The sequence below is a fragment of the Exserohilum turcica genome (genome assembly GCF_000359705.1).
Source record: "Exserohilum turcica Et28A unplaced genomic scaffold SETTUscaffold_1, whole genome shotgun sequence".
Lineage (NCBI taxonomy): Eukaryota > Fungi > Ascomycota > Dothideomycetes > Pleosporales > Pleosporaceae > Exserohilum > Exserohilum turcicum.
This window is the reverse complement of record NW_007359914.1, coordinates 401,703-424,134: the sequence shown is the minus strand read 5'-3', so window position 1 is coordinate 424,134 and position 22,432 is coordinate 401,703. Positions and strand designations below refer to the sequence as shown.

Below are 22,432 nucleotides of genomic sequence, written 5' to 3'. Positions count from 1 at the left end.
GGGGGTATCACTGCCGCAAACTCCACTAGACCGTGACCCAACTATATTACCAGGAACCGTGAGTATGTCATGGTGACGCGCGAGCACACCACAACCGGATAAGAGAAACTCTCTGGTAAACAGATGGCAGAAAATAAAGAGAAGAATGAAAAGGTCAGCCGACTTTGGCTCCATGTCTTTTCAATTACTAAGATCGATGACTTCCACCTCGGCAGGTATAGATAGACATGCAAAATCAGAGCCCGAGGGGCCATGGGCATCCCCACGAACAGGCACACCATCTTTGGCGTCTGCTTTTGGGTCTGCTTTTGGTGCCCAAGATCCATCCTGCTGCACGACAATTTGTCGCGTGTCGGCCAGGCCTTGTGCCTCGAGCTGTTTCCTTACATTGTCGATGAAGCCATCAAACAAAAGCATGTGCGGTCGAGCGTCGGAGCCGCAAATGGGACACTTCCACTGATCAGCCACCGATGCATCGCCTTTGCGCGGGCGCGACCGCAAAAACACATCAAAGTCGAAGCAGTCATTGTGCGGACACGCCTTGCCTCGCACCGGTATGTCGCACATTTTTGCTTGGCTAAAGGGATCGCGTAGACCAATGACGATGTTGCTTTGGATGATACGAATTTCATCGTCGTGGCTCGAAATGGATAGTTTGTTCTTGATGTTTTGCAGAACCTCGTCAGCTGAGACACGGTTGTGATGCAGATGGTGCTTTTCCAAAGAGTCGCGCGAGGCAACATGGATTACTTCAATGGCGATGAGATAGTCGAAATGTGATGTGTCGCCGTGTTGAGCCATGACTGCTATGTCGAGCATGTTCTCACCCTCCCTCAGCAAGTCGGTGATGTCGATTGGTAGATCCTTGCCATAATGGGCCTTGTCGCGTTTCTGGAGAGGGACGTCGTTGAGGCTAAAATACGAGTACGGTATCCATGACGTGTCCGTGGTTGTCCAAACATGCTCGGCTGGCGCTGGTTCGTCGTGTTTCCATTTGACACAGCGTAGGCGAGCGGTGTTGGTCAATTCGTTGATCTTCCTAGTGCCGGGGCCGCTCACTGTTTCGCCGACAGTCTGTGAGAATGGTTGCAGGCCATTGGGAGGGATAGTAAAGTTCCATGTTTCAATTGAACGGCCGGGTTCCGAAAGCCGCGTGGGGCATTTGATATACCCCTTGGGGAATGTATAAAGATGGGATGAAATGGATTCCGCGCAGAGGACAGGGCTTCGTAGATGGGCCTGATGGAGAGCGTACCTGGCAGGGTTGGGCACGCGCGATTGTGGGTGTACCCAGCCCGACGGGGGAAGTAACTGTGCTTGCGGCTTTCGCTGGGGCTGAACGAGTGCTGGTGCCGGTGCCGGTGCTGGTGCCGGTGCAGGTGCAGGTGCTGGTGCAGGTGCTGGTGCTGTCACTGGGGGAGGTGGCGAATATCGACGAGATTGAACAGAGCTCTTCAGAGTGAATCTCTGCTGACGAAGACCTTTCTCAAATTCTTCAACAAGGAGTTGCAGCTTCGAGCGATAGAATGCATGGTGTTCGTGGTAATAATCGACCTGATGCTGAGTGAATATGGAAAGTGCCTGATGCTCAAAGCCCGACTGCAAGATATGCTGGGGAACGGCGCGCCAGATATAGCGTATCAAAGCCGTGAAGACCAGGCGCTGCAAGGTGAACGAGGGGATGCCGAGTGCCATGGCAATTTCTGATGCAAGTGGCGGTTGACGATTGTGCTCACACATCTTCCTCCACACTTGATGGTTATGGGATCGGGATACAAACATGCGGAGTGCATGACACTGTTGCTCAAACATGGGACCCCATGCCTGACAGATGGTTTGCATGGGGTAGGGGTAATCAGAGAAGAAGCGCAGCGTGGCAGGAGGCAGCGTGCGGTTAGGACCAAGAACGCTGTTCAGCAGCGCTAACGCCTCAGGCAAGTTTGCCAAGGTTCTCAGACCATGGGGGACTGAATCAGGACAGAAGGTGAGCATACAGTAAAACTGGTGTAGGGTAAGATAGAACCAATCTTGTATCTTGACTGCAGCCCGTAGCACAGCCAGTCGCCTTGCTTGCATCGGGTGGCTGAGGGACAAGGACAGGGACGGGGACGCCTCGAACTTGTCCAAGGCCACCAAGCAGTCTTGTTCTGTGTACCAAGCCAGTGGCCTGGGTTGAGTTGCTGTGTCAGGCGAGTTGTGGAGAGGGCCAGGGAGCGCGTGGGCCTGAGGCTGGTAAGGGTGAGTGTAGCCGTGTTCTAATATTAGGCCATTGGCGTGCGAAACGGCGTGCGATGGAAGGTACAGAGAGGGTGCGTTTGTGGGGTGTGTAAGCAGAGGGAAAGGCGCGCTCGTCCTGTTTGGCGGTGCTAGCGGCTGGCTCTGCCTAGTGTTGTGCACTTGGTCGAGTGGCTCTTGTTGGGCGGGCCCGTCATATGTTGAGCGGTGCAGAGCAGCCTCGTGACGCGCTGCATCCATGTTCATCGAGTCTAGATGGTTGGGAACAGGGGCTGGGCCCGATGCATCGACAGCGAAGGCGTTGGCCATTGTTGTGGCGATGGCATCACCTGTGGCTTGGTTGGCGGGTTGTGGTGGAGGTGGTGGTGGTGGTGGAGGAGGAGGAGGAGGGGAGAGAGAGGAGGGAGCTGTGGATGTTTAGGTAGTCGTAGTAGCAGCAGCAGTAGTAGTGGGGGGGGAAAGAAGTAGGTACGGGTGGCGATGGGGCGATACTCGCAGGCACAGGCATGCAGCTGTTTGGCGTCGGGCCCAGACTGGCCAGGGCATGGTCGGGCGGCGGATAGCGTGTCGAGAGCATGGCAGTTTGCAGACGACGAGCAAAGACGATGTTTGGCGTGGATGTGCATGTGGACGTGGATGAGGCCGTGCTCAGCGCCGTCGACGGGTTCAGGTCTGTTTCAGCGGGATGGGTGGGGCGTGGTGCAGGTGCAGGTGCATGCGCATGTGCATGGCGATGGCGATGGCGATGGCGATGTCGATGACGGGCGGCTGAGGGCGGGATTCACATTGCACGCTCGGTTGCGACTGCCCGGCGACGACGACGACGACGACGATACGACGGTCGCTCCTGCCTGGCGACGGCTGGGTGCAGGTGCGTCTTGCTCACGGCCACAAGGGGAAGCAGCCATGGTGGAGGCGGGGGGCGACGTGGGGGGTAGCGGTGGGGGAGTGAGAGAGTGAGAGAGTGACCAAGGGCGCGGCAGGGCGAGAGGGTAGTAGTGGTAATACTACGTACTGCATGCATACATACACATAGATAGATAGACATGTGCGAACAGGGACACGGCGCGTATGAGGCCGACTGCGGCGGTGGCTGTTTCCACGCCTACACAGACTCGTCGCCGTCGCCGCGAGAGGCCAGACGGCCGACGAGACGAGAAGCGGGCGTGGGCGTGGCAATGGGAGCTGCGCCGGCCATTGCTGGGCGCCGTGGATCGAATCATGGCCGGCCGGCGTGTTGCTGGGCGTCTCGGTGGAACCCGCGGCTGGTCAAGACGCACGCGCATCCACACACATGACAAGGCCGCTTTTCTCGCCTTGGTCCCGGGCTGGCCATGGCCCGCCTGCCACCACCACCCTCCTCGCTGCCCGCGCGCGTCGTCGTCGTCGTTGTTGCTGGGATGTGGATGTGGATGTGGACGTGGTGAGGTCAGAGGCAGGGCAGCTCGGGGGGTGCCGTTGCCTGGGCGGGCAGCAGGCGACAGGAGGGGGGAGGGGGAGGGGGAGGGGGGTAGCGATGACTGATTGTATGGCAGCGGCAGCGACACGATGGGCGGCGGCGATGGGCGGCGGCGACAGGCACAAGACGCTCGACGGCGACGGCAGCAGACATCCGCATCCACGCCCACGCCCACGCCCACGCCCACGCCCACGCCCACGCCCACGCCCACGGCCCTTCTCCCCTCCCGCCTGTGCTGCTGCCGCCGCCGCCGCCGCTGCTGCTGCTCTGCCCGCCACCCAGCCCCAATGGTCCAGCATGCCCACATGAAGCACCCACACTGACTGGTGACTGCCGCCGCTGCATGCCATCACCACGCCTGCCTGCTGCACTGCACACACGCCCCTCCCCGCCCACGCCTCAACACCCGCACCCATGGCCCAGCGCTCCCACACCGAGGGCTGCCGCCCCGGTGACACTCTCGTCGTCGTCCGTAAGTCTCTCCCCTCCCCCCCAGCCCCAACCCCTCCCTGCACCGCCGTGTTGACCACAAATCCCCCCCCCCAAACAGACGAGTTTGTCGCCCGCAGCCCCGACGAGCTGAGCCTGAGGCGCGGCGACCGCATCGAGCTCATTGAGCGCGACGACGACTTTGGCGACGGCTGGTTCCTGGGCAAGAACACCGAGACAGGCGAAAATGGCCTGTTTCCAGAAGGTGCGTCCTGCTCCCCGCCCTGCCCGCACAAGCGTGCATAGCGCCGTGCCTCAACCATGGGCCATGCCATGTTATGCCTCGTTGCATGTAGGAGCCTGTGAGACGTCCATGGTCTAATGCAATACCAGTCTACACACGACCCGCCCCCAAGCGCACTCCCATCCCCACTATGCTTTCGCGCAATCCCTCCCAGATGTCTGTGCCGTCTCCAGACACACTTGGCCCGCCCGGCATGGCAATCTCAGAGCCCCCGGTCGCCAGCCCACCGCCATGCTCGAATGCCCCTCCGCCCCTGAAATCCGCCTCGACAGAGCCGCTGAACATTGCCCAGGGCCCAGAGGTTGTCCGACGAGCCTCGATACAAAGCGGCTCTCGCACCATCAGCGCCACACTGAGCGGAGACGCGCCGCCCGACGACGACACCATGGGCAGCCCAGTCATGCACGAGACGCTGAGCGTCATTGACGAACACATTACAGGCATGAACACGCCCAGGCATGCTGCCTCGGTGGCCAAGGAACTACGAGCCAACGACTCCGGAAGCGAATACAGCAGCAACCATCGCCTGTCGTACATCAACGGCCAGGAAACCGACGACGAAGAGCAAAACTGGCACACCGAGGAAGAGGTCAAGACGTGGTCGCCTGCCCGTGTCGCCGACTATCTGGAAGACGTGGGCGTGGAGAAGAAGCACTGTCTAGTCTTCAGAGACCAGGAAATCGACGGCGAGGCCCTGCTAGGAGTCGACCGCAACTTCATCTTCATGCAAGAGTTTGACTTGGGCCCCATGGGCCCGCGCTTGCGCACCTGGATGAAGATCAACGCCCTCCAGTCCGAGGTCAAGAACGCAAAGGAAGCTGCCAAGGCTGCTCTGGCCCTGCCCTCTCTCGAGGGCCACGACGAATTCCCAATTGACGGCGGAAGAAACCGAGCTGCCTCTGCTGGCGCCGTCCTTCCCCGCATACCAACGCTTAGGGAAAGCATAAGCTCACGAGGCAGCACCGGCCGCCAGCAAACTCCACGCGCTGCTTCATCTGCCGGCCTGTCCAATAACGATGCCACATCCCCACTCATTCAACACACGCCTGCCTCTCCTCCCATGGGGTCCCCTGTCCGTCCCTCCGCCTCGTCTGTCCGAAGCATGAACCATGGCAGACGCCATTCCTCGGTTGACTACAACCAAGGCCCGTCCACTGCATCCTATGGCATCAACAAGGCATCCAGCTCTGCATCGGTACATCCGCACAGGAAAACCCCATCTTTTGACCGCAACTGGACAATGGGCTCTTCGCAAAAGGCCGCCCAAGTGCCCAGCCGACCGGCGTCTTCGCATCACACCCATTCGTCGAGTACCAATGGAACTTCGTTTGACGCTGCAGAAGCCGGCCTGGCCCCTGCAGAGATTGACAGGGGCTACTTTTCTGGTGGCGAGATTGACAATCGGAAGAACAGGAACGTCTTGCGTAAGAGAGACAGCCCCAGTCACTCTCGCAATGCCAGCTACAGTACAGAAGCTGAGCGGCGCATATCATACGGCCGCCGCCACAGCAGGATGGGCAGCGCAGATTCAGCCTTTCGCCCCGCTAGCCCCATCTCTGCCGCCGCGAAACAGTACTATGGCACCAGCATTAAAAGCGAGCGCAGCTCCAGAGCCTTTGACTTTGTGCGGCCCTTGAAGCCACAGACGGACATGCACCCAACCGTCACCAAGCTCACATACGACTCGCACAGTATCGATGCCATTGCAAACTCGCCACGTGTCGCTGGCAGCGAAACATCGAGCAATGGCCGCGCATCGCCGTCTCCTGCTGCCGCCTCGCATACTCGGTCCTTCTTCAGCAGCAAGAAAGGGTCCCAGTCTAGGGGCCTGCGTGCTATTTCGGATGCAATTACCGGCGGCGAAAAGGCCAACGCCAGCGCCGCAGATGTCAGTGCGCCGCATAAAGATTCTCCGATGCAGTCACCGTCACGAACCGGCTCCAGTACCCCGTCCGGCAACTCACTGTCAAAGAGCATCGAACTCGACAAAACAGATGCCGTCAGGCGCCTCACCGGCAGCTCCACCGCCACTAAAGAAGGTCGAAAAAAGGCCAAGAAACATGGAACCAGCGCATATCTCAAAGGACGACAGCAAATCACTCCTCAGCAAGCCATGGAAAATTGCGACTACAGCGGTTGGATGAAGAAAAAATCTTCCAGTCTCATGACCACGTGGAAGACTCGCTTGTTCGTACTGCGCGGCCGACGCCTTGCCTATTACTACACGGAAAACGACACGGAAGAGAAGGGCCTCATTGACATCTCCTCGCATCGTGTCCTGCCAGCCAACGACGAGCGAATGACCGGTCTCCATGCATCCTTGACTGGTGCAGCGTCATCCCCAACGTCACCTCAAAATGCCACCATTCAAACAACGGCCTCAGCAGATAGCGCAAAAGGTATTCCAGGTGTAGAGAGCGATATGGCAGGCATGTTCATCTTCAAGCTTGTGCCACCTCGTGCTGGTTTGCAAAAGGGTGTGCAATTCACCAAGCCCATTGTGCATTATTTCGCAGTCGACAGCCTCGCAGTAGGACGATTGTGGATGGCAGCCTTGATGAAAGCGACAATTGACCGCGACGAAGCCTTGCCCTTCACTACTACATACCAGCAAAAGACCATCTCGCTTGAGAAGGCTCGCGCCATGCGCCAGCGCCCTCCCAATCTGATGGACGAGGACCTTGAGAATAGCTTTGTCGACGCGGAAAGGAAGAGTGAATACTCCAAAGAGAGTCTTCAAGACAGCACCATACATGAAGAAGATGAAAAAGGTCTTGCAATATCAGGACTCGATGATGCCAAAGCCCTCTTGGCGTATGCAGACAGCAGCGACCACAACATGGAGCACAAACACGACAGCACGGCTACGGCACTAGCGATATGAGAGCGATCAAGGTCTTGATGTCCTTGTAGATCATGATGACTCTGCGCTTTGTTTCGTTTTTTTTTTCTATTTTACAAACCATGCATTAATAATCTACTTGGCGACTCACTACTAGAGTCAAACACAAAGGGGAACGCGGTGGACAGCTGTATGTATGCTCTGGGAGGCGCGTCTCTCTCTCTCTTTCTCTCTCCTTCTTGTCCTTTTATCTTGAATTTCCTCGAGCGAAAGACGCTCCACCATCTGTGTCTTTTCATTTTCCTTTACCCCGGCCTCGTCTTCTCTTTCCATGAAATACAGTCATGAAGATGGACACATCACTATATAGCATACCCCTCTCTTTGTCTTGGTCATCTTGCATAGTGGATGAGATCGTTTATGATGAATTTAGGGCAGTATATTTGGTGGAAAAGTGAGTCATGTGCAGCCTCTGTCTGGTCTAATTCATCCTTTTTCCAGCTCTTATCGTGTTCTGGTATTCGGCTTGGTACTCCTCCGCCTTTGTTGTTTCTTGTCCTGGTGAATTTCCTCTTCTTGTGTCTTGATGTTTGTTGTGGCGAGAATCATCTAAGCAAGATGAAATATGTACTAGTACGATTCAAGAGTAGCCTTTTTATATCATCTACGAATCAATGTAGCAAAGGTTTCTTATTAGTTTCTAAGTAATTGCTGGCTCGCCCTGTGCGGCCTTGGACTGTCTATCTAATACACTAGGAAAAGCGAGTGTTGTTCTTGTTGACTGGGGGGGGGGTATCATCTCTTTCAAAATAGGTCATAAATGCTGGGTTGATGCCCGAGGTGCCTCGGACAAGTTGCCAAAAATAGCTCGAGTAGTAATGCTGACAAGCGATTAATAGCAGTAGCTAGGGTAGCGCCTTAAATTTTCCTCTTCCTCTTGGCCTTGAGCTCACTGTTGAATGTGCTTTCCTGGGGCGCAAACCAATCTCGCAGGCTGCAGCGGTCTTCAAGATGCCGGAATAGATCGTCGACACGATCCAGCATCCATCCGCTTTTGATTCTTGCGTTCGGCTTTGCAAAGCCTAGCTTGAATGTCGTCGAGATTGCACATGTCCCCACATCAAATGAGAATTGCATGCAGTCCGTCTGCTCTTCGCACAGAGCGCGACAGTGCTCAGATGATTTCCATGCATTTCTTTCCAGTTGATTGGTTGACCCCGAATGGTCGTGGGCGTTATATTCCTTGTCCGCAGACATATTGTCCCATCCTAGGACCAGTGTATCAATCTTGGGGCGAACAAGCTCCATGAAGATGTCTCGATGACGCAGAAGGATTTGGTGTCGCTTATACCAGTCCTGCTCAAAGTCCCACAGCTCTTCAATCTCGGCGGGTGAGACGTGGTGGTAGGTAATAGTCGGGTAGCACCAAAGGTCACGGTCAATCTTTGACGTGGCTGGGTTGAGGGTAGCTGGAGAGTCGCCTTGCAAGTGCGGAAATGCGCGGTAGAGTGGAATTTTGGAGTCTTCAAACACCTTGCCCAGTCCGCAGTCTCCGACCCAATGACTCTTGGTAAAGTCTTCGTATTCGGCGAGGTGCTTGGAACGCTGTGCGGAAACCTTCATGATGGCCGGGTTGGAGAGAGCGAAGCCGGCACCGCCATACGCGAATTCGACCTCGTTAATGTAGAGATGTTTGCCAACGTAGTATGGCTTGCTGTCGTCGAAATTGGAAAGGAATTCGAGCAGGTTGTTCCAGCCCAAGTAGGTGTCTGCTTCGATGAAGACGTACCACTTGGCATCGGGCTTCTCCTCGATGGCCTTGTCAATCATGGGCAAGAACTTCCACTTGTCCAACTGCCACCCTGCATTGTCGGTGCGCAAGTAATCGCCCTTGGAAGAGCCGGAAAGCGACGTCATGACGGGCTGTTGTTTGACTCCGCGTCTTCCGTGCTCTTGCAGCTGGTGGTATAGTTTGAAGTCATCATTTTCCTGCTTCGTCTTGTCGCTGACGCCCTTCAACACGTCGTGGACGGGGTGCCCCTCAATCTTTTCGTCCAGATCCGAATGTACGACAAAGTGTGGGACACATCGCAGGGTTGTGCGGAAGTGCACTGGTACTTTTTCCTGCGACTCGGTGGCTCCAGTGCGTAGAATGACGAGGACGTCGTTGGCGAGCTTGGACTGAGGGCAGAAAACGTCTGCAGCGGGGTTATGGGCGGCGGACTTTGCGGAATGAGGGAAGAGCGGGGCGGAAGCCCTGGTGAAGATATTAAGGACGGATACGGACAGTAGGGCGCAAAAGAGCAGACGGCATATGAAGCTGCGGTGAGGCATGGTGGTCTAGCAAGGAAGGGGGCAGCGCCGGGCTGAACCGCAAAGGAGAATTAGTAAAGGAGCGTAGGGGCAAGCGGGAGCACTGGTGTCGAATGGAGGAGCGAAGCCGTAGCCATGGGATGGCGGGAGCTCTGGCAGGAGAAGAGAGGAGCAGCAGCGTTTTGGGGTTAATAAGAAAAGAGACGGGTTTCAGGGAGGACATGTATGTATGGTCGTGAGGGGCGTATAGCCCATGGCGATCGTCGCCTTTTGGCAGAGCCGTGTGCGCAGGTGTCCGAGGCGGCATGGCGATCCATGCCTTGGGTGTGGGTTCGCCTTTGCGCCGGCTCCGTTGCGTCGTGTCATGCGGTACGGACGTGGTCAGCATGAGAGTCACGGTCAACGGCGACGTGCTCGGGAAGCTTTTTGCGGTTGGCGGCTGGGCCGACTGAGGTGAGCACACCTGAAACATGCCGGAAGGATATTTGTGAGCAGACGGGCGACGAGGTGCGGGGTGCATATACTGATGGACGGGCGTCTTATGTTGGGTAAGGGTGCTGAGGGAGAAGAGCCGACAGAGGTCGGTATTAGCGGCCTTAGTGGCAGTGGCCGTGGCCGTGGAGGGCAGGCACAGGCCATGAGGCGTTGCGCCTGCCCCGCTAGGCCAGCTGCGTCATTTTGGTTTCACCATGCCGCTTCGGGCAAGGCGCCGCCGCTAGCGCCCCGTCCGCCTCTCAGCCCAACCGCCGGCCGTCCACGTCCATCTCCAGCCAACTTTGCACCGTCGATCCGCATCTTGTTCCCCCAGCATCCAGCAGAACGCGCGGCGCCCAAACGAGCATCCTCTCGCCCTGGCCCTCGCCCACGACCCGCCTCCTCGCCGTGCACATGGCTCCTGTGTACACGTCCCGTCCCACCAGCGCCCGCGGCCTCAGTTGTCCGTGGCGTGCGTGTCCACAAGCGGTGAGCAAATGCCCCGAGCATATATCATCGTCACCGCACGCATCCCAATCCGTACACATGTCGGCTTTCTCCATGACATCGGCTCTCGTGCAGTCCCCATGCCCACGTGGACCTGCTGCCGTTCCCTACCGTAATCAGCATGCATGCACTATGCACGGTCGCTGCCTTGGTCACAGCGCCCGTGTCCTCCAGATAGACGTTTTCCACAAGAGCTTGGGTCGCGTGGAAGCCTTTAATTGCTATGCCCCGAGCCTGTGCTAACATGCTCAGAGCCGTTGCCGCTTCTGCCTTTTTCATACATACATGCGTCCATTGCCGTTTGCGTTGCCTCGTGCTGCTCATGTACGCCCACAGCCGCACTCGTACTCCAGCACCCGTCGTTCCTCGCTCCAAATCTCCCCTACTTCCGGATGCAGCCAGTCTTGGATGTCAGTTCGCCGGGGCAGGTAACCTCCTTGAAGCTCACGCTCGGGTTGTCTGCGTTCTTGAACCAGTCAAATCTCCAGTAGCACCCAGCCTTGAGCTTCTCGGGGAAGTTTGCGCACTCGGAACGCGACGAGATGCCGCCGTATTGTTGGCCCCAGCCGCTAGATGGTGCACCAAACTGTGACGTGCATCCGTTGAAGATGCCCACACCGCCACCGGGCATGGCAAGGTCAAAGTGGTTGTCCCCAAGGTCGCCGCCCGTGTTGGTGGTCTGCACAACCATCTTCTTGCCAGACACGGGGCCGGATGTAAAGGTCAACCTGAACAGTGTACATCAGTAACGCTCGTCCAATGGTAGCACCGTGTATGCATGCATGCACTCACTCGTAACAAGCACAGCACCAGTCCCTCTCAGTCTTTCCGGCCAGCTTCACGGCAGCAAAGCCATACGCGAGGTTGTCGTTGACGGCCCATGGGGATTGGTCGGTGCACATGTACGCTGTGCCACCGCTCTCGCATCCGTTCTTGGCAGCCAGGTCGGCAATGGGATTGTCGCTCTTGTCACACGTCCTGATAGGCTGGTTCACGTTTGCCTTACCAGACCATCCACAAGAGCCTTTGCAACAGTCCCAGTAGCGGGTTGTCTTTCCTGTAGACTGGGCTTCGACAGTGGCGAAGCCAGTCGTCAGAGCGAAGAGGGCGAGGTGTTTGAAAGATACCATGACGGGCAGGCTCTGTAGTCTCTGGGTAGGTGGTTGACTATGTCCAAGTTACGAGTGTGAGGCAAGCGGCTATGAAGACATGCCTCACTGAAGATGCACGTATATATATTCTCTTGCTCCAAGGATGCCGCCATGATGGAAGCCTTCTAGGCTGTCTACCCCACAGTTTCTGCTCTGCACAATCCAACGGTTTTCCCTCATGTGCCCACTGCAATTTCATGGCTGGCGGCTCCAACTCAGCCACCCCTGCACTCCCATCATCTGCAGTGGTAAGCCTTGTTCGCATATAAAGAGGTTCCAATCTACCTCAGCCAGTGATACAGGGCAGCCAATCCACCAAGATGAGAAGTAAATGTGCGCAACATGTCGCGCGAATCGTTTTGAGTCACGGATACTCTGTGTGATCTGGTGCACGAACATGGTATTTGGTACAGAAAAGTGACGAGTTGACTCGCAGGCTGTCACCCTGCTCGCCGGTACAGCGTAGTGTGCACATGGGTCAAGATGATGATATTAACGCTAGATTGGATTTTCATATCGCCGGCACTGTGCGGCCGCTTTACTCGCAGATCACTTGCCGAGGATCAGTCAGCACAGCGGCGGACGATAAGGACAGCATGCGGAGATTTTGGCAACACTCGGATTGACGGTGCAAGCACAGCGGGACGCATATGTGTTTGCAAGGAATGGCACATATTAAGACAAGGGCCAGGCATAAAGCTAGAGTGCAGCTTGTAGTGATACGAAAACGCCGTCAGCGAGGGCAGGCCCGTCCAAAGCCCATTTTAGGCGGCAAAAGTTATTCGTCCTACCACTAAGCCGGTATTTGGCCTACCACTTAGCCGGGGTCTGCATTAGTGCGGGCACAGCCAAACTATATGGAGTTAGCACTGTAATATAATGACTTGGCACTCAATTTTGTGACCGACTCAGCAACTGGATGATACCTATCCAGTATCGAAGCTTGGTGTTTTATTTTGGGCGAGCCGCAACTACCGCTCGCGTACGGCTCCGCCTACAGAGGCTTCGCGATAGGGCTTCAAAATGGGCCTCCGGGTGCCCGTTTCGGCCACCTCGACCGCCCGGCTGTCGCGCAACATCCCCATCCTCTATACCACTTGCCTCTCCACCCAAATTTACCGCCAAACTCAGGTGGCGAAAGGCGCGATGATGATTAGGAGCCCTATTACAGTCAGCCAACGCGATCGTCGTACTACGCCAGCCATGGCTTTTTCAGTGAGTAGCTAGGAGCCCGTTTTGGGCTAGTTTTTAGGCTATATAGAACACCAAAAATTGAGCAGTATAGCCAGTTTTTAAGCCTCACTTTTTTTGCTTCTGCGACTTCCGTTTTAGCTGCGCAACACTATTGAATTTTTATTAACATACTAGCTATCTTTATGCACTAGAACTTACTACGGCACAGCTATATTACAGTAAGTAATATAAAATACTGCCAATGTTTTAGCCAAGCCCACAAATGCAGACCCCTGCTAAGTGGTAGGCCAAATAGCCGCTTAGTGGTAGGACGAATAACTTTTGCCATTTTAGGCGGGGCACTGTGGCGAGTAAAGGAGTCAGGGCAGAAAAAAATGTCGGCATTCCCTTTTAGCGCCGTTTCAGAATCATACACCAATGTCTTTATGAGCAAGGTTCCTACGGCAAATGGCACTGGGCTAAACAACTCTGCTCGGGAACCACTGCTAATTTGTCCACTGCACCACGATTTAATCTACGGAGTCGTCACCTTGTTGCGCTGCCCTCGGATCATCGGCCAGTCCATAGTACTTGATAACGACGATCGGCTGAGCACCACGTGACTGTGCTCAAAGGATGACGAGGGGGCATGCAACTGCATCCCTTTTACTCTTCGTATGCATGCGGGTGGTGCGCTGTAATGCGTGCTACGTTTTGCCCTACTGATGGCGAGGAGGCATTAAAAGCTTCTTTAACCAATTATAGTTACTTATTCTGCTATAGGGTCTACTATGATAGACACTATATAAAGCTTTTTGAAGACTTTTCAAGTAAGCTTACGTATCCCAAAAATAATAGACCTTGGCCTAATTAGACTCTTTATTTTTAGTTTTCAACATGAAGGAAGAAAGTATATTTCTTTTAGAGCAAAAGCTCTACTGCACCTAAGAGAAAACAGGTTTGATTAATGATTAGAGACTTGAGTAGCCACCACTGATGAGGAGGGCAAGATGCGTCTGCCAGCGCTTGGCATCTGCATCATAGGCGTGGGCGTACACCGAAGACCAGCCTACAGCCTGCGTCATGTGCTTGGCTAAGCCTGTTCTGTCGTCGCTCCTCTCCCCTCCCCACCCTTTTCGGCGGCCCATCAGCCGTCCGTTCCGTCAACAGTCGTGGTCGCATGGCGCCGTGACCACACCTGCATCCGTACCGTACCGTGCCCTACTTGTACACGGCGAACCAAGGTCCGGGGTGCCGGTGTCCCAGCCCAGCCTTGTAGTCCAGGCGGTGTCTAACCATGCACAGGGGTATGCTGGACTTGGGGAATGGCATCATGTTTGTCTCACCTGGAAGATTCATTGAGAAAGCGTACCTCGATGACGAAGACAAGTAACTCAAAGTACTTGTTGTTTTGATTACAGAACCCATCCTTACCGGCAGACGCGTAGACTGTTGGGACATGGTTGAAGAAAGACAGGTTGCACGGCTTGTGAAACGCGTACAGCCAACATGGGCGTGTTGGAAATCGCGCACCGCATCATGCATGCAGAATACAGGCATAACACATGGATAGTCGTACATGTAGAGCAGCAAAATTGCTCCTACTGACAACAAGTCCGAGCGTATTGAAACGTGCCAGATTGCACAAAGGTTAAAGTCCACCGTAGGTCGGAAACTGTGAATTCACTTTGACCTGTCTAATACACGCATCGAGCCATCGTCTTCCCGAATCCCCGAGATTAAAAAAAGTCTAAATTTACCATGCTACTCGGCCTTTGTCGTAAATTGGGTTTTGCCCACTACCGGAGAGCTTTGTGAGCTGTCCTGCGACATCTTGCTCATGACGCCAGCGATGGCGCTCTCGACCGCCGCCGCCACATCAATGTGAAAAAACGGTCTGTTCTGCCCATGAACGGTAGTCACCTTTCCTGCTGGCAGACCTTTATTCTCACCGAGGACATGAATATCGTCCTGTGCCTCTGCATCATGCAGCCTGGGTGCAGAGTTGTCAAGAGGCACATAGCTATAAACCGGGTTCCAGTGTTGGCGCGCTGCGAAGCGCTCACGGTCAATGTATCCAAACCCAGCAGTAGTCAAGGCACGCTTGGTCCACCGACTGTTGATCGAGGCGAAATGCCACTCGACAGTTTCTGGGGCAGCATGGCGGTCGAGCTGTGCACGCACATCAATGAGACCCTGGATCGAAGTCACGTCGACGTTATTGACGGCGCTAAAGTCCAAGATGATGGCGCGGAGAATGGGCCGGTTATCGTCATAGTTGATTTGCTGTCCACGACGCGGTCCTTGCAAAAAGTCAGTAAATTGTAGTTTACAAGATGCACCCATGGGCACTTTGCTTACCGGGATCATTCCAAGGCCGATCACCGAGTTTGGCGTATTTATCCAGTGTCGTCGGACGGGAGATGGTTTGCGCATGATGTACGAGCTCGTCCATATACCCTTGCTGATTAAGATATGTGAAGCCTTCTGAGAAGCGATATATTAAAATGCCAGGGTATGGTGATTCAATATCCACGAGGGGATTAGAACCGTCCTTGCGACTGATGGGAATGAAGGCTTCACGGACCGACGGCTCAGACCCAGGTGTCAAATGGCCGTCTTCTTTGCTGGCTATTGTCTCCGGGGTTGCACGATAGATTTTGACCTTGCCGAGGAGGGCACCATGTGTAAACAGCTGGTGCCAGAGTAGCAGTGCAAAAGAAGTAACGATGGTAACATAGATACCGTTTTCGATATTCGTGAATACCGTCACGAAGACACCAGCAAAGAAGATGATAACCTCCAAAGGAGACGTCTCCCAGAACTGGAACACGACGTTGGGGGGTGTGATGAGATCACCAACAGCGTGAATAATAATGGCTGCCAGACTAGCCGAGGGGATGTAGAAAAATACCGCTGTCAATGCATACAGCGCGAGAAGGACGAGGATGGCGGTGAATATACCAGCCAGTGGTGTACGAACACCTGCTTTCGATTTGATGGCTGTACGAGAAAAGGAACCGGTGGCTGGATATGCACCTAGAAATGGTCCAAGCACATTTGTAAAGCCGACAGCGACAAGTTCTTGCGATGCTGAGGAGCACTGTTAGACTCTCCCCAAATTCTACCCAAGGCAGACACGTGTGACTTACGATTGATAACATAATTGTTGATGCGACCAAACGATTTTGATATGGCAATATGTTCGAGAATCAACACGATGGTCGTCACTGGAAGATCCGAAGCAATGGCTGAAAGAACCTTTGTATCCATTTTCGGAACACCGGCGTGTTGGAAGCCACGAGGGACGCGGCCTAGAATTTTGAACTTTGCCAATTTGACGTTGGAATGGAGCCCCTTGATGTCCTTATTGGCAAGCCAGCTGATTAAAATATATAGCAAGATGACAAAGGCCATACGTAGCGTGCTCAACTGGGGCATTGATCAGTTTTCTTTCCGTCTTTGCATCGGACATGGAGGACTTACAAAGAACCACACTTTCTGCCGTGACGGCTGCTTCCTCGACATATAATTGCAAAAGATGCGGATAGAATACAGCATGAAAAGAGCAGTGATACCCATAGCAGCATCGAGTTTTGTACGACCCAGGCCTTTCAGGGTATCGATGATAACGCGGTAGGTGGATCCGCGACTGTTGACACCAGATATGCCCATCAGTGTAGGTACTTGACCCGCTCCAATGGAGATAGCGGCGCCCGTCATGAACGAGGTAATAGCCACCAAAGGGATGAGCTCCACAATTCTCCCTAACCTGGTAAGTCCGATGAATAGCAGAATTGAGCCAGCAAGGACAGAGAGTGCTCTGGCAATGTCGACAGCGTCAATCTCTGGCTGAGAGGCCTGGACCTTGGTCACGATGTTGCCAACGATGGTGCTCATGACGGCAACGGTGCCGATGGTGATGTCTTTGGAGGTAGCAAAAGCCCAGTAGAGAATGAAACCCACAAAGCTGGTGTAGAGACCATACTCGGGTGGTAGCTTTGCCAGCAAAGCGTACGCCATGCCCTGGGGAATCACGACGAATCCAACCGTCATGCCAGCGACAAAATCCCCAAAAAGCCATGTCAAGTTATAGTGGAATATCCAATCCAGAAACGGGAAAAGACTTCTAAAGTAACGCCTCGTGGCACTTGCGGAGGGCTTGAATTGTGCAAGCCATTCTTTCGCAGTCGGTTCAGACTCAACGTCTGTCTTTGATTAGCTATTGCTACGGAATGGCATTCATGGTACTCACAAGTCTCGACAGAGGCAATTGATGCACCGCCAGAAACATCGGGCTCGCTCCGATAGTCAAGCTTGATCCCAAGCACCTTGGCTGTGCCACGAGCGGCTGACTCCATGTTGCCGGGCTTGAAGATGAATGTGATCTAGCTTTTGAGAGGCTTAGGTATAGCTCCAGGCCGAAACTTTCGATACCGGGGGTTTTTTTTGGGTACCACCGGGTTGCTTGGCGGTGAGGGGTATGAAGGAAGTTTGAACTAAGATGTCCCTGGGGTTGCTCGGTACCTGGCTTGATATAAGACAGCCGGACGCCTATAGTTTGTCCTACGCTCTGCTGATGAGTTGAGCCAATCGATAATGTCCAAGGCTTGGTGCCGACGAGGGAGCGTTGCTGTGGAAAAGTGCCGGGGAAAACTCAGGACGGAGGCACAGCCGCATAGGCTTTAGTTGGATAAAGATTCAGGGAAGAGTGTATGACAAGACGGCACATCCAACTTGGCAAGCGGAGAGCGACACTTATAAAGCTCTGTGCAAATCACAGTGGACGAGTATCATCGCCCTAGAGCGGCCGAACATGGCGTGCTTGCATTGAGCGCCATGGTATGTATTGGCAAACGAAAGACAAGATCTTGGTCGAGCTGCACACAGTAAAGCGCTGATCTTGTAATTTCTGGGCTTCCACAAGCTGAAAAGGTGGCTTTTCGAGGCGCTTGCAGACCGTGTGGAGGAGCAATGCATGCTGGTTAGCTCTGTTGGCCGCAGCTGCACTTGATACTTAACCGTTCTGTTTGACATGACAGTCATACCCTTCACCTATGGGACTACTGTACAGTTGTTTTACTTTTGAAGTCTCCCGGCTTGCGCTCCACAGCGCGGAGCGGAACGCCGAGATGCGCTGCATCTTTGCGTCGACTGGACTGGGAGGCGGATGAATGGCGGAGAGATCGCAATCAACGCCAAGGATTGCGACATCTCGTCTGGCGGCATTGGCACTTGGTACAATGCTTACCCAGGTTTCCCGCTTGTGCTTCAGCCGCAACAGTAGGCTGGAATGTCCCGACCACGCGTGCTCGTAGCATATACGCGGGATGAAGAAACGCGGAGGCGTCCCGAGTGGCTGGAAAACTCCCTATTGGTGGAGCTGTTGGACCGGCTTGCAGTTGCTCGGTCTTACTACTTATAGTGTACTTACTTACTTAGGGGCTATTTGACAAGCTTTACTGCATCACATGGACCCTTGTCCAGCTACACGTAGCTGTGAATACGCCTTCAACTCAAAGTCCTTCCAATCAGCGAGAAACAGTCGACGCGAGTGACATTATCTCTCTGCAAATGCCGCGCCGTACGCCTCGTGATCCTCCACTTCAATCGGATACAGATAATGGTGCGGACAAGAAAGTAGCTGAAAACTTACTCTTACCAATAGACGCCACAGCTCTTGCGCCGGACCGCGTGTCGTCTCTGCAGATGGCTTCTGTCTTACTCGGTGTGATTCCGAGTGACGTATATTTACCCTATCATGCCTTGTAGAGCAGTTTTCTTTTTTTGTTATGCATTCTCTTTGACCGTTCAAGCGCTATTTCCGCAGCCCGATAATGCCCGCGCGCACTGCTGCTAAGCCTGACGGCATTCTAGCATCGAATTGTGTTCGGATCTTTCTTCACAATCTGCAGCCCATGCCAGTATAAACTCCGCACACACATTAGCCGCTTGGCGAAGTCTTTGCTGCTCATAAAGGCAAATGCGACATAGTGGACACCTGGAGCTTGCAGTAGCGGATGCTCTTGATCTGCGGCTATCAAGGTGCAAGGCGGTCAGACGTAACGACTTGTCAAGGGACAATTGGAGGCGTCTTTCTTTCAGAGAAGCCGACCGATGACTGCTTCCCACCAGATGCCTGAATAGTTGTGCCAGGTCAAGCTGTACAGCTGGGCGCTTTCAGGGCAGTAAGAAACGCATGCCGCGTAAGATCTCGGTCCGGTGAAAATTCACTTGGAAGATGACGGGTAGGCAGAACGGGATCTGCGGGCGAATGTTGATGAATGATGCCAATGGCTCAGGGCCTTGACCGTCTAAAGCCTAAGACGAATTGTTAGCATATCTGTGATGGAAATGATACTTGTATCGTAGCGGTGTATAAATGCAAGTCCTGGTTGATTATTGCTACAATGCTTTCGAGAAGCTGAAGCTGAAGTAGTGATGGAGGTGTGGAGAAACACATCTCATACCTCGCAGTGGCCCGCCCCACAGATGACTCTGGCTACCTACCTATGTTATCAGTACAGCCTTCGTCGCCACAGAAATACTTCTGTAATGACTCAGACAGCTTGACCCAAAAAAAAATGTACGTCAACCGGGCGTCTGCAGGTGCGACAAAAACAGAGCACCGGTGTAGCCTCGAATTCCTCACACGGTCTCGACCTTGTATAAGGCCAGCGTTGCTCCTCAGACATAAGCCAGAGCGATATTCGCCTTGGAGTTTGCTAGGCTAAGGAGAGACGGAAACTCAGAAATAGTTTTGGACTAGACGGCCAGGTCTGTCCCTGCTGAAGAGACGATAAAAAGCTACCGTGAATAAGTAGCCTGAGGGCAGGTGGTTAGGAAATCAATGCTTCAATCACAGCCTAGCCTGTTGATGCATAAACTTTTATGTCTCCTAGTATCATCCTCTTGAAGAAGGGTGCCGTTCTCATACACGATGCGAGCAACCCTCCTGTCCCAGCAAGGACGAGTATTCAATCGAGAACAGCAAGGTAGCGAAAGTCGTAAAAGTCATTCTGATGCCTGACGGTGCCTAGGCCATAGACTGCACCGATAAGAATGCATCTGTCGTGATTGTTAGTAAGGCATTCCAAGATGCATGTAGCTATGTAGTATCTGCTGGATGATGGTATTTTTGTGTTATCTGGTGGTACAGTGGTAATAGCTAATGCTAAATTTTTGCAAGCAGCCGGCGTATTCGTCAGCTCGGCGTCAAGTACAAAACTACAAACGGCCATGGGGAGGCCCTACTGCTTCGACGCGCTGTTTCAAGATGGTAGTGTAGGCGGTGATTTCATCGGGCTGCAAGTCAATGCAGTGCTGGGCGTAGATTGCCATTTCTGCACTGCTGGATCAATCATCTCCGAAGCCAAACTCAGCCTACAATACGCGCGAAACCACTACAATGAATACCACATGGAGCAAGCCAAGACACGGCGCTCGCTTCTTGAGAATTTAGGCATCAAACATTCGTTCAACCTAGCCACTATCAAGTGGGAGAATCATTCTCCATTCCAGCCCAGTCGATATTAATACTATCGTTATCGACGCGGTCGTGAGGAAGAAAGACAGGAGGCTTCTTGCCGTTCAAGGAGACGAGAGTGTGAGACCAGCCACCGGTAAAAGATGCGGATAGTCGTGAATAAAATTGACTACGGACAGACACATGACTCGTTGCCGAAGATGTTCCATGTCCATCACCGTGGATTGGTATGAATAAAGAATTGCGCATATTGCAGCCATGGTGCGAAACAACACTAAACGAACTTCTGTTTCCAGCATTATATGCTGATTTACGATATGAATCACGCCAATAGTAGTGCAGATGTGTTTGGAATCACGTTGGCTGAAACGAGCGCGTGTAATGTGTGTAGTAATGTGTCAAACTTTAGCAAAAATACAATGGTAATGTTGCGTCGAGAGACGAAAAATAGGTAAGTATAGCAAGCCGGAATTCCAACGGGTCCCCGCTGTCAATAATACTCTTCACAACCACACGTATGTAAAGTGGACCATCATTCTGAAACACTCACACCCAGCTGACACATAGCCTCGTGTTTCCCACGCTAAGATTGCGGCATGAAGCACACCAACGGATGTCCAATATGAGGTGCGCGGAAATGCGTTTTTTTTTGCACGTCGTTTTCGCCGACAGCATGCTGACCGGGGTTCTCAATACAACCTTGCATACAAGCAAGCCATGTGTGTCCAGAAAGGTTACTATAAAAGCCTTGTACTACCATGGCTCGGTCTTGGAGCCAAACTTGACCATATTATCCTAATGGAAATCGTCGTTCCTGTCAATCCTCAGGGGCTGGCGGAGGAAGGGAAATACAGGATACCTATACAACGCCTTTGCTGTAAGACCAGGGCAGCCCGGTCAGGGGATTGTCGCATCGCTAACCAGATACAGACAGCCGTGTTTGCGAAACAGTCAATCAATACATAACCGATATTGATACAAGAATAGGACTTGTGCCTGATCCTTTAATCGTGCCATAATCTTGAAGGCGAAATCTGCGCCACCCGGTAATAGTAACATTGCACAAAAAGATACCACGCTCGATGCAAGGGAATGTGCTGATGGGAAAGAGAGATTCGTTATTACGTATTATGCGCATTCCATGACCAGGCCTAATCGATCCTTTTCCACCACAGCACGCCGCGGAAGCCCCCGCCCCGTTCACTGCCAATCTTGAGATACTTGACTATTGCGCCATCTTCTTCGCGCTCCACAACCGTGTAGTTCCTTCTGTGTTCCTGTCCCACCATTGTCGGCACGTTGGCCACGGTCAGCGGGCCGTGGAAGAGTTGGCCGTCGGTCTCAGTTGCTGGAACGGCAGGATTGATGCGGAACGGCCCTGCGTATCCGATGCTGTGCTTTCCAACCAGGGCCCATTCGGCGTCGGTCTCGTTGGGGCGGAAGGGGAATTGTACGGGAGGCCGGAGATCCTTTTCCGTGGCTGTGAGGGTGGCGCTCATGTGACCTGAAGCGGTGTAGATGAGGATGCCGACTGGATGCTCGCCGTAGGTTGCATCTGGGATGGGCACGTTGTTCTGCGTGCTCGACGTGTTGACAAGCGCATATGTGCCGGCTAGGGCTTTGAGGATGTCGCAATTCGAGGCTTTTGCGGGCTCGGATGGAGACGTGGTTGGTAGGGCTGAAACTACCGAGGCAAGCAGGACAATGGGAGTAGTGAGAAGCATGGTCGCAGATCAATGCTATCTTGACACACCAAGAACTGTACAGCGCTGATGGAGGTAGGTGTTGTTGTTTTTTGCTGCTGCAGATGCGTATTCTTCACGAGGTCAGACGATGCGCCTTTTATAAATTGTCCAGTGCCCTACTTATTGCGCGCTTGAACATGTTTGTAGTCGTGGCTACGATCAAGGGCACGGGGTGAAAGGCTTGGACTTCCTCATCTCCGCCATGGCGCCGCCGGCCGTTTGCGGGGTACATGACCCAGCACGCGTTGGTGATGCGCCCATCTTCTCATGTCGAACACATGTTTGTCCACAGCCTCTTGGTATACATGACGCAC

General features: G+C 53.8%; 7 protein-coding genes across 7 annotated transcripts; 1 reads left to right on the top strand and 6 right to left on the bottom strand.

Moving 5' to 3' along the window:
* Position 1: 1 nt before the first annotated feature.
* SETTUDRAFT_132791 (uncharacterized protein) lies at positions 2 to 2,291 on the bottom strand. Its single transcript, XM_008022384.1, has one exon. The coding sequence runs from the start codon at positions 2,074 to 2,076 to the stop codon at positions 181 to 183; it is 1,896 nt and encodes a 631-aa protein (XP_008020575.1). The 5' UTR covers positions 2,077 to 2,291; the 3' UTR covers positions 2 to 180.
* Positions 2,292 to 4,108: 1,817 nt separating this feature from the next.
* SETTUDRAFT_112957 (uncharacterized protein) lies at positions 4,109 to 7,734 on the top strand (the record flags this gene model as incomplete). Its single annotated transcript, XM_008022383.1, has 3 exons — positions 4,109 to 4,166; positions 4,245 to 4,388; positions 4,517 to 7,734. 3 exons carry the CDS (start codon positions 4,109 to 4,111, stop codon positions 7,309 to 7,311), a joined length of 2,997 nt encoding a protein of 998 aa, XP_008020574.1. The 3' UTR covers positions 7,312 to 7,734.
* A 361-nt stretch (positions 7,735 to 8,095) lies between these two features.
* Positions 8,096 to 9,106, bottom strand: SETTUDRAFT_162050 (glycosyltransferase family 31 protein). The gene has a single exon (XM_008022382.1). The coding sequence runs from the start codon at positions 9,097 to 9,099 to the stop codon at positions 8,188 to 8,190; it is 912 nt and encodes a 303-aa protein (XP_008020573.1). The 5' UTR covers positions 9,100 to 9,106; the 3' UTR covers positions 8,096 to 8,187.
* A 1,839-nt stretch (positions 9,107 to 10,945) lies between these two features.
* Positions 10,946 to 11,693, bottom strand: SETTUDRAFT_17984 (glycoside hydrolase family 45 protein; the record flags this gene model as incomplete). Its single annotated transcript, XM_008021839.1, has 2 exons — positions 10,946 to 11,291; positions 11,356 to 11,693. The coding sequence occupies 2 exons, from the start codon at positions 11,691 to 11,693 to the stop codon at positions 10,946 to 10,948; spliced, it is 684 nt and encodes a 227-aa protein (XP_008020030.1).
* A 2,958-nt stretch (positions 11,694 to 14,651) lies between these two features.
* Positions 14,652 to 17,248, bottom strand: SETTUDRAFT_152420 (uncharacterized protein; the record flags this gene model as incomplete). Its single annotated transcript, XM_008022381.1, has 5 exons — positions 14,652 to 15,190; positions 15,249 to 15,980; positions 16,040 to 16,319; positions 16,374 to 17,095; positions 17,143 to 17,248. The coding sequence occupies 5 exons, from the start codon at positions 17,246 to 17,248 to the stop codon at positions 14,652 to 14,654; spliced, it is 2,379 nt and encodes a 792-aa protein (XP_008020572.1).
* Positions 17,249 to 19,864: 2,616 nt separating this feature from the next.
* Positions 19,865 to 20,228, bottom strand: SETTUDRAFT_17982 (uncharacterized protein; the record flags this gene model as incomplete). Its single annotated transcript, XM_008021838.1, has 2 exons — positions 19,865 to 19,955; positions 20,119 to 20,228. The coding sequence occupies 2 exons, from the start codon at positions 20,226 to 20,228 to the stop codon at positions 19,865 to 19,867; spliced, it is 201 nt and encodes a 66-aa protein (XP_008020029.1).
* Positions 20,229 to 21,524: 1,296 nt separating this feature from the next.
* Positions 21,525 to 22,097, bottom strand: SETTUDRAFT_85698 (uncharacterized protein; the record flags this gene model as incomplete). Its single annotated transcript, XM_008022229.1, has 1 exon — positions 21,525 to 22,097. One exon carries the CDS (start codon positions 22,095 to 22,097, stop codon positions 21,525 to 21,527), a length of 573 nt encoding a protein of 190 aa, XP_008020420.1.
* Between the last annotated feature and the right edge of the window lie 335 nt (positions 22,098 to 22,432).

What these genes read in the sequence shown, in the direction of transcription:
- SETTUDRAFT_132791 (XM_008022384.1), bottom strand. Translation starts at nt 2,076, where the DNA reads ATGCAAGCAAGGCGACTGGCTGTGCTACGGGCTGCAGTCAAGATACAA.
- SETTUDRAFT_162050 (XM_008022382.1), bottom strand. Translation starts at nt 9,099, where the DNA reads ATGATTGACAAGGCCATCGAGGAGAAGCCCGATGCCAAGTGGTACGTC.